Here is a 10,770-nt window from a genome sequence, read left to right as displayed (position 1 = left end):
GTCTGTGTTCCCATATGAATTCTGACTAATAGAAATATGCACAGATTTTATTATGAAAGGAGAGAGAAAGCAAATGTAAATGCTGAAATGAAAGTCTGAGAGTATACAAGAATAGTCCAAAAAATAATAATGTGACCAAAGTCTTATGGAAAAAAATAACATGGTAAATACAAGTTAAGTATTATTAGAGTAATTCAAGTAAGGAGTTGAAGAAATGTGACTGGAGAGATATCCTGGCACCAGTACACTGATAGCCACAAATCATATGCAAAACACTCTGGACATGAGCCTATAGCAATGAGAACCAATGAGGCTTTTAATTAGGACAGTGACATGACCATATCTCAAGTTGAGATGGATCACTGTGGCATGCATGTAGATAAAGAAAAGATCCCATCAAGAAAGTCAATTTAAATAGGGGGAAACTGGTAGAAATTAGAAAGCCTATGCTACAAATGAAGTCATAAACAGAGATCACATTATTTGTATGGAAACCCATCAAAATAGCCCAAGAACCTGAGGGAAAAAAATTGAGGAATTTTAGTGTCATAAACCTAGTATAAATATTTGGAGGAAAAAAACCAGTGTATCAGTAGTGAGAATGAAACTTGAAATGGCATGAAGACACCATAGCCAATGTATACTGAGAATTATATATATTCTTAAATCCATTTCAGTATATGGATAATTTTAAATTGGTAAATGGGAGGAGGCTGGTACAGAATAATATAGTCACAAAAGGATGAGAGAGAAAGATAATTTACTGTATTATTAACATATAAAATAATTTGTACCTTGTATTAATAAGCATCTGTAACATAAATAAAAGGATTTGACTTGACTTCTATATATTGTAGATTGATCACTTATTTCTGTCTCCATCAGGGTAGGATATCTATAAAATCTGCTAAAGAGACATCTGGTTCAAAGCATTATCCTTCCCTTTCCTTCCCATGGCCTCTAATCAGATTCTCCACAATCCTAATGCTAACTCAATGTGCCTAAGCCTTAATCACTGGAGTCTTAAGAAAGTAATTAAATTCTCTTTCAATAAAGAAAACTTTCCATCATTGGTAGTCTGTCTGCTAATAAAGAGGCATCTGCTTTGAAACTTATTTGTTTTACCACCCTTTGCAGAACTAGAAGTGCTGCATTAGTAATCAAAGTTTTCTATGAATCTTAGGCCTTATGTGTGGAAGACAGTTCTTCCCTTATCATAATGCAGTGGTGGTTAGGAGTACAAGTTATTAAAGTTACTCATACCTGGATTCATATTCTTGTTCCATTATATACTACTAGTATGATCTTGGGAAAGTTAATTTCTTCATTTATAAAACAGGCTTAATATCTAATTTACTAAAACTCCAAGAAGCTAGAAGTACAATTATGAGAACACCATTTATTTGGAAAACTAAATAAATTTTCTTACCTGAAGTGGCAAAGGATCACTGCTATTTTTGAAGTCACAGTCAAACACGATGGCAGCAAGCACTTTTTGAGACTCATAATCATACAAAATGTACTTTTCAAACTCACTTTCTGAAGAAAAGCCTCGAACTAAAGGGAGAAAAAAATTGTCTACTTAAATAAAAGTATACGATAATCCATCCTATTTGAGCAGTTGGATACTAACATTACAAGGAAAGAAGCCAATCAAAATACTGAAAATTTCTCAAATATTGGCATCATCATTACCTAATAAATATTTAGTGTGCAAAATTTTAGATATTTTATTTTATTATAAGTAAACATAAATATTATAAAAAATATAGAAAGGTTAGTCATTAGTCATCAGGGTACTGCAAATCAAAAACATAGAAATGGTTGTATAACAGTTAGTGAGGATGTAGAGAAACTGGAACCTTCAAATAGTACTAACAGGAGTGTAAAGGTTTGAATAACAGTTCAGCAGTCCCTCAAAAAGTCAAACATAGTCACCATGTAACTCCTAGAGATACACCCAAGAGAAATGAAAACATGTCCACAAAAAACTTGTAGACAAATTTTCAGTATTATATATAATATCCAAAATGTGGAAACAACTCAAAATAAACATTTACATATTCAAGTAAATATAACTTATCCATACAATGGGATATTATTATTCAGCAATGAAAATAAATAATGACATGGATAAACTTTGAAAACATGATGTTAATTGATATAAGCCAGTCCTAAAAGATTGTATACTGTATAATTCCATTCATATAAAAGTTCTGTAATTAGAAAATATATTAGTGTTTCCCTAATGCTAGTAGAGATGAGAGATGGAGAATTCATGGTTAAAAGGTATGGATTTTGAGTGGGTTGCAGTTCTGTGGGAGAGTGCTTGCCTGGCATGTGTGAGGCACTGGGTTCGAATCTCGGCACCACATATAAATAAATAAAGGTCCATTGACAACCAGAAAATATTTTAAAAATATATAAAAGGTATGGGGTTTCTTTTGGGGGTGATAAAAATGCTCTAAATTGATTGTGGTAATGCACACCCAACTATGAATATACTAAAAGCCATTCAACTGTATACTTTAAATAGATATATGGCATGTACATTATTATCTCAATAAAACTGTTTCAAAAGAAAAAAATAAAGGGATAAATAGCACTTCAAACTGTGCTTTAGAAAGAAAGAAAAACTTATTTGATGGCTCAACAGCAGTATCATGAAAACAGAGGAAGGAGTCAAAGATGACAAATCAGTAGAAATTAGTTATTCTGAAAAGGAGAGAGAAAAAAGATTGGAAAAAAGTTGAACAAAGCCTCAAGGACCTTTGGAACAATACAAAATGTCTAGCATTCATGTACTCATAGTCCCTACAAAGGAAACAGGAGGCAATGTTGAAAATTCCCCAAACTTATTGAGAGAAAAAGAAGATTCAACAGACTCAGTGAAGCCTAATCAAAATGAACCAAAAGTAACCAATATCATAATCAAACTTCTGAAAACCCAAAACAAAAAAAAATAAATCTTAGAAGAAGACCGACAGAAATGACATGTTACTTTGGGGGAAATAAGAATTCAAATGACCGCATATTTCTTTTCAGGAACTAAGGAAGTCACAAAAAAAATGGCAGGTATTTTTAAATGTTGGAAGAAAAGACTATCAACCCAAAATTCTATACCTAGTGAAAGTATTCTTCAGGAATGAAGTTGAATACACAGAGGAAGGCAAAGAAAGATCCTTGGATATCTTCAGATGTACTCTGAAGAATTGTTAAAGTTCTTTAAAAGAAGGAAAATTATTCACATGAATATGAAGTCTATTTATATAGAAATGAAAACTACAACATAGAAAGGAAACATGTAAAGGATCTTTATACCATATGTGATAAAATATCAAGTTTTAAGTAGACTGTAAAATGAAGGTATGACTACTCAAGAGCAACTGCTAATAGTATTATATAACAGAAGCCCAAGTTACCCATATTTTTCTTTCTTTCTTTTTTTAGTTGTAGATGGACACAATACCTTTGTTTTATTATTTACTTTTATGCAGTGCTGAGGATTGAATCCAGTGCCTCACACAGTCAAGGCAAGTGCTCTACCACTGAGCCACAACCCTAGTCCCTCCCCATATTTTTCTTTTGTAGATTATGAATTTGGTGTCATGTTTAAGTAATAAAGATATCTCCTATGTTCTTTCCTAAATGCTTTTATCACTTTACATTTAGATCTATGATCCATTTTGAGTTGATTTTTGCATGATGTACAAGTTTTCATTGTTTTAGCTTTTAGCTATTGGTATACAATTATTCTAGCATCATTTGTTGAAAAAATTATTCTTTAATCGAACTGTTTCACATCACTATCAAAAATTATTTTGCATATTAGTGTAAGTCTACTTCTGCATTTTCTATTTTTTTTAATTAAAAATGTAGATGGACATGATACCTGTATTTATTTATTTTTATGTGGTGCTGAGGATTGAACCCAGGGCTTTACACATGCAAGGCAAGTGCTCTACCACTGAGCCACAACCTTAGCCCTCTATTCTCTTTTATTCATTGGTGTGTCAATCCCTTTACTATTACAACACTGCCCAACTACTGTAGTCATAAACCTTCAAAGTGAGGGGTGTGATACTCCCCCACTTTATTCTTTTGCAACATTGCTCTGCTCCTCTTAAAACAGTAATGTTTTAAAGGAAACCTAATGTCAAACCTTTTAAACTGATGTTTAGATTCCTCTTCACATTCTCAGTGATTTCTTTAACTACATCAATATTAGATGGGATGTAAATCAATTCCCAATCGCTGGCATTTTTGATGTAAGAAGGCAGAGTATTGATGGGTTGAGAAGTGAAATTGTAAGGCCCAGTAGATTTTATGTCAGTTAGTATGTGAAATACCAAAAGCACTACTGGAAATATAAATGATGAAAAGATTTCCAATATTGAATTTTTTAGCTTCCTCCTCTAGAAGAAAAAAGATGGTATGAATTAACTTAAAAGTACAAGTTCAATGTAAATGAAAATTTTGTTATATTAAATTTCTTCCAGTGCTTCAGGGATTATGTCATACTATCCCTTTCCCTGCCCCCACTTTCTTATAGGTTATGCTATACTAGTAATTCATTGACTTTTATAAATTTGGAAGATCTACCCATAGCTCCAGAAGTAATTTTTCAAAAGTACATGCATGCATGCATGCACACACACTGACTGAAATGTGACAAATGGGCATTTGATAACATTTCCATGGATACCTTCACTTACCTTTAAGGTAAAATTTTTCCACAGGAGTACAGCAAACTGGTTGAGTGTCAACAAATCCATTCTTCTACAAAGAGTATAGGTTCAACTCTAGGGATGGAGGAAAGCTTTTCTTTTCTTTTTGTTTAAACGTTAAGTCTCCTAATAATGTGAACAAACAAATAAATAATAAGTTACTTCTCTGATGAAATAAAATTATATGTGGGTTTGTGTTGTTCTCGTCTTACATTGGTCCGTACATACCTTGGATTTTGTCCCACTTATTGCCCCTTCTTTACGTTCTTCTCCCACGAATAGCCAACTTTTCCTGTTCCTTCTTCCTCTCCTTTGTTACTTTACTACTTTTAGTTATTTTTTTATTCCTCCTCCTTTATAGTGATCACCTATCTCCTGCACTTCTCCTCTGTTCACTTTTGAAATATTTCAAACTTTCCCTTGGTTTCCTACCCTATTTTCTCTTTACTTAAGAAACTGCATCTCACTATCTGATAAAATTACATTGTTTATGTACTTCCTACACCATTTATGTTGTGATCATTAGTGGACAATGTAGTAGACACCTACTATTTAAAGCTTGATCTAATTCATAGGTTTTTGTTGGAGCCAATATTAAATACTGACCCCATTATTCCGATACAGGTGGCAATTAGTGTTAAGAGACGACAAAGTAGACACCATATATTTATCCTGACTGTACATTAGTGCTATTCCTAGCTCCCTGCTTCCTCTAAGAGGGGCTGGAAAGTGATTGGCACATTTCAAATTCAGAGAGTTAGAGATTCTGCTGCTGAGAAACACTCACAATTCGGCCAAATAACAACAAATCTCACCCCACACATGATCTAGCTCCACTCCCAAACCTCAAAAATACTTCAAAACATAGAATAGAGGAGAGAAAAACATAAAAAGCACCAACCAGGTCCCAAGGAAGAAGAAACCAGAGGGAATCTTAGGTTCCACTCCTGGACATCTATATTCATACATCAAAAATAGATGTCCCAGAACAATAATAATAAAAATTTTACACATGAGGATACATATATAGAAGGAAGAGAAAACCATCTAAAATAATGTGAAAGCCCAAGATCTCTGAAAACATGAGGAAACAGATAAACAAATCTCCACTCAAAATTCACACTCTCCCAACAAAGAATCCTAGATATGGAAGCTGCTGAAATTCCAGAGAAAGATTATAAAAATCTGAATGTTAAAATATACAGTGAACTAAAAGACGACATAAGAAATGAATTAAGACAGCAAATACAGGAGATCAAAGACCATTTCAATAAAGAAATAGAGATAATGAAAAGAAACCAATCATAACTCCTGGAAATAAAAGGCATAATGAATCAGATTAAAATTTCACTTGAAAGCATCACCCAAAGATTAGGTAATGTAGAAAATATAACTTTGGCCCTGGAAGACAGAACATCAGCCCTTGATGACAGGGTATATGAACCTGAATACTCAGTATTCAATAAAGGAAAAAAATACCAAGAATATGCAAGAACTCTGGGACAGCATCCAAGTGAACAAACCTGAGTCATTGCAATAAAAGAGAGCATGGATATACATGAAGACTATTTTCAAGGACAGAGTAATGGAAAACTTTCCCCATGTCAGAAATGAGACAGACATCCATATATGGGAGGCATATAGGACCTCAAATATACTTATCAAAGAATAGTCTTTTTTAACAAATAGTGCTGGGAAAACTGGATATCAACATGTAGAAGAATAAAATTGTCCCCATCTCACCTTGCACAAGAGTCAACTCAAAGAGGATCAAAAACCTAGGAATTAGACCAGAAACTCTGCAACTGCTAGAAGAAAATGTAGGCCCAACACTTCAACATGCTGGCACCAGAACCAACTTCTTTTAACAAGAATTCCAAAATGCAAGAAATTATACCAAGAATCAATAAGTTGGATGGCATTAAATTTAAAAGCTTCTGCACAGAAAAGGAAATGATTAAGAACATGAAGAGAGAGCTTACAGAATGGGATAAAATCTTTGCCAGCTACTCCTCTGATAGGGGATTAATATACAGAAGATACAAAAAACTCAAAAAGGTTAACACTAAAAACAAAAAAAAAATCAATGGAAAAATAACTGAACACATTTCTCTAAAGCAGCAGAACAAATGGCCATCAAATATATGAAAAACTGTTTAGCAAATCAAAACTATACTAAGATTTCATCTCATGTCAGTCAGAATGGCAATTATCAAGAATAGAAATAATAATAAATACTGGTGAGGATGTTGGGGAAAAGGTATACTCTTACATGGTTGGTGGGAATGCAAATTAATTCAACCACTATAGGAAAAAAAACCAGTATGGTGACTCTTAAAAAACTAGGTATGAAACCACCATATGACCCATTTATCACACTTCTTGATATTTATCCAAAAGAACTAAAAAAATAGTATATTATAGTGATATAGTCACATCAATGTTTATAACAGCACAATTCACAATAGCCAAATTATGAAACCAGCTCAGATGTACATCAATAGATGAATGGATTAAGAAAATGTGGTGTGTGTGTGTGTGTGTGTACACACACACACAATATGAAGTTTTACTCAATCATAAAGAAGAATGAAATAATGGTATTTGCTGATAAATGGATGGCAATGGAGACCATAATGTGAAATGAAATAAGCCAGACTCAGAAAATCAAGGTTTAAATTTTTTCTCTCATATGCAGAAATTGAGCAAAATAAGAGGAGAAAAGGGGGATTAGAAATTATAAAGATATAGGGAAGATCAGTGGAGTAGATCAAAAGTGATAAAGGAAGGATAGAAAAGGGGAGGAAATAGGGAATAAATTTAACAAAATCATGCTCGCCTCTCTCTCTCTCTCTCTCTCTCTCTCTTACATATATATATATATATATATATATATATATATATATATATCACAGTAAACTCTACCTTTATGTTTATATATAAAGCACCAATCAAAAATAACTAAATGAGTGAAAGAAAAGTCAGTAGAGGAGAGGAAAAAGAACAGGAGGAGAGAGGAGAAGAGGGGAGGAAGGAAGGGAGGGTACCAGGGACTGAAATGGAGTAAATCAAAATCCATGCATGTATGATTTTGTCATCATAAATCCAAATACTAGGTATAACTTCAATGCACTAATTAAAAGAGAAAGATTAAGTATTTGAAATAGAGCAAATTGTATTGTTCTTATTTTTCTATTAACTTACTTAGATGGAATAATGCTATCAGAATCTGATTTTTTCCTATTTCAATATTCAATAAAACAGTTCTCAATGTTTAAAACAATAAAAAATCATCACTATCACAATAACAAATGATAAAAAGTTAAATCACTGGAAAGTATCCATTAATTACTATGTTTTCATGTATTCAGAGTATAACACTCCATTCAAAGTGCTGATGGATAAACATCTTCATCTACTCTTATAGTTCTGTATATTCACTATGTGTCCAGTGCTATGCTAGTTGAATTTAAGATGACAAACACAACAGAAAAATAGATCCCATCCAAGTCCTGATGATGATCAGGCAAGGAATGAGTATCATCAGTTTTTAAAAACTCCCCTCTGTGGTAGGCCTTTGGGATTGGATGTAAGAGAAGGTCAGTAGTCATTTCCCACTACTGAAAATTTAAAATCACAACCATTAAAAACTCCTGGAAGTTTATGTAGGAACCTAATAAAATGGAAAAGCATTTATATAAGATAATCTACTAAATACTGATAAGAATAGCAAGATTCGGTGATATCTGAGCCATCACCTGCTCCTGCACCCACCCCCATCCCACCTGGCTCAGTGTTATGGAGCTCTTCTCTGAGCAAGTATGAAGGTGGGGTTCCCTCCAAGACTCTCAATCTAGGACTATGGTTTTACTCCATGAGAAAAGAGGGCTAGTATCTCATTCCAACAGATTCATGCTAAAAAAGCTCTATTCCAGGCAGACAGAAATGAGGTCTGGGGATTCCTTATCCCACCAAGACCCTATAGGTTGAGAATACTGGAGTCCTGATCACCCATGGACAAACTTGCTGGTAGAGCAGTTGATACATACCAGGAAGGGCAAGCCAAAAAGAGCCAGGGATGCCAGATCCCCATGTTTGTTTATAATAGGGGTGGTCACTCTGGAAGAAGTACAGTGCTGTATTTACCTTTAGCTCTGATGCACTGGTACTGAGGCTCTATCCAGGGATAGAGGAAGGATGTAAGAATGAAGAGCTCCATAGCTCTATCTAATGGGGCCATATTTTAATTGGAACTGAGCATAGAGAAATTAATGCCTAAGGATATTATAAAAAAAACAATGGAGAAGGGGGCTGGTTTCTCCATGATAGCAGTAGCAACATGGCACAGCAAAAGAACCAGCAAAGAGAAATGATACAGAGAACCAAGGAAAAGTGAAAGTCAAAAGAATCTTCCTAGGGGATGTGGGGGCAAAAGTACACTCATACATTGCTGGTGGGACTGCAAATTGATGCCACCACTATGGAAAGCAGTATGGAGATTCTTTAGAAATGGAATAAAGCCACCATTTGACCCAGCTATCCCACTCCTTGGTTTATACAAAGGACTTAAAATCAGCATACTACAGTGACACAGCCACATCAATGTTTATGGCAGCTCAATTCACAATAGCTAAACTGTGGAACCAACCTACATGCCCTTCAATAGATGAATGGATAAAGAAAATGTGGTACATATACACAATGGGATATTACTCAGTCTTAAAGAAGAATGAAATTACAGCATGGGCAGGTAAGTGGATGGAACTAGAGATTATCAGGCTAAGTGAAATAATTTAATCCCCAAAACCAAAGGCCAAATGTTTTCTCTGATAAGCAGATGCTGATCCATAGTGGGGGTGGGGAATAGGGAAGATTGAAGGAACTTTGGAGTGTGCAAAGGAGAGTGAGAGGAGGGGAGGCACTGTGGGGATGGGAGAGACATTATTACCCTGTACACATGTATGATTACACTACTGGTGTGACTCTGCACCATGTACAGCCAGAGGAATGAGAAGTTGTGCTCCACTTGTGTACAATGTGTCAAAATGCATCCTACTGTCATGTATAACTAATTAGAAGAAATTTTAAAAAAAAGAATGCTCCTGGGATCACACACTCCCTTGGGGATCGAGAAAGTTAGCTTATGTACTTATAGAGCAATCAGAACAAGACAAGAGGAACAAGTGAAATCATTTCCCAAGCCACAGATACATCCCCTGATGTTAAAGCCTTAATGACTCACAGAGCTTAAGCACAATAAATTTTTCTTTTTTGGAGGGGGAGCTACATTATTGTAGCCCCCGTCCAATGTGGCTACTGAACTGGGGGTCACTCCAGCGAATTTGAGGTGACACAAAAGGACCACATAGATATGGAAATACTTTTTCTGGGTGTCAGGATAGTTTCCCTGGCTCCCAGCCTCAAGCTCCCCAAAGAGGGGGCAAGAGAAAAATATGAGAGGCTGGCAAGAGAGAGCGGGCACATTCTGAGGCTCAGCTTTTATTTTTTTTGGGGTGAGCTAATCCATGGAACATTCTACCCAAAAAAGGGCAAAAGGGTAGGATTACAACAAATAGGTGGGTATAAATCAACTCCATCGGGTGACACCCTCTCTGTGAGCTGCACCTTTCTTATCCAAGCAGAGGTAAAGTCCATTTGCATTGCAAGGTGCAATACCAGTCCAGTACCTCTTTACTCAGGACTTAAAGGTGTGTGCATAGTTCCTGTTCAAGGTGGCCCCCGACACATTATAATTACAAAAAAAGTTTGTATATGCACATAACACAATTTGGCCAATTTCACTGCCCCTTTCACTCCCTCTTTCTTTCCCTTCTTCTCGATCCTGATCTCCACTCTCTACTCAACTGGTCTTTCTTCTCTTCATAATAAGCCCCCCTTTTTCCTTTTTTCTATCTTTCACATATGAGCGAAAATACATGATCTTAGACTTTCTGAACCTGGTTGATTTCATTCTACATGATGTTCTCCAGTTGAATCCACTTTCATGCAAATGACATAATTTGGTTCTTTTTTAAAAAAATGT

General features: G+C 35.0%; 1 protein-coding gene across 1 annotated transcript in view; it reads right to left on the bottom strand.

The window, feature by feature from the left end:
* LOC308652314 (phospholipid-transporting ATPase ABCA3-like) overlaps window positions 1–4,775 on the bottom strand; it is a gene marked incomplete at both ends in the record, with an annotated part of 148,403 nt that extends 143,628 nt beyond the window's left edge. The window contains 3 exons of the mRNA XM_081300061.1: window positions 1,430–1,557; window positions 4,163–4,415; window positions 4,716–4,775. Coding sequence (XP_081156187.1) covers window positions 1,430–1,557; window positions 4,163–4,415; window positions 4,716–4,775 — 441 coding nt within the window. The remainder of the gene's footprint in view (window positions 1–1,429; window positions 1,558–4,162; window positions 4,416–4,715) is intronic.
* Between the last annotated feature and the right edge of the window lie 5,995 nt (window positions 4,776–10,770).

The sequence above is a fragment of the Spermophilus citellus genome (genome assembly GCF_964194105.1).
Source record: "Spermophilus citellus genome assembly, chromosome: 6".
Lineage (NCBI taxonomy): Eukaryota > Metazoa > Chordata > Mammalia > Rodentia > Sciuridae > Spermophilus > Spermophilus citellus.
Note: the sequence above shows the minus strand (reverse complement) of the source record. Positions and strands in the feature narration are given on the sequence as shown.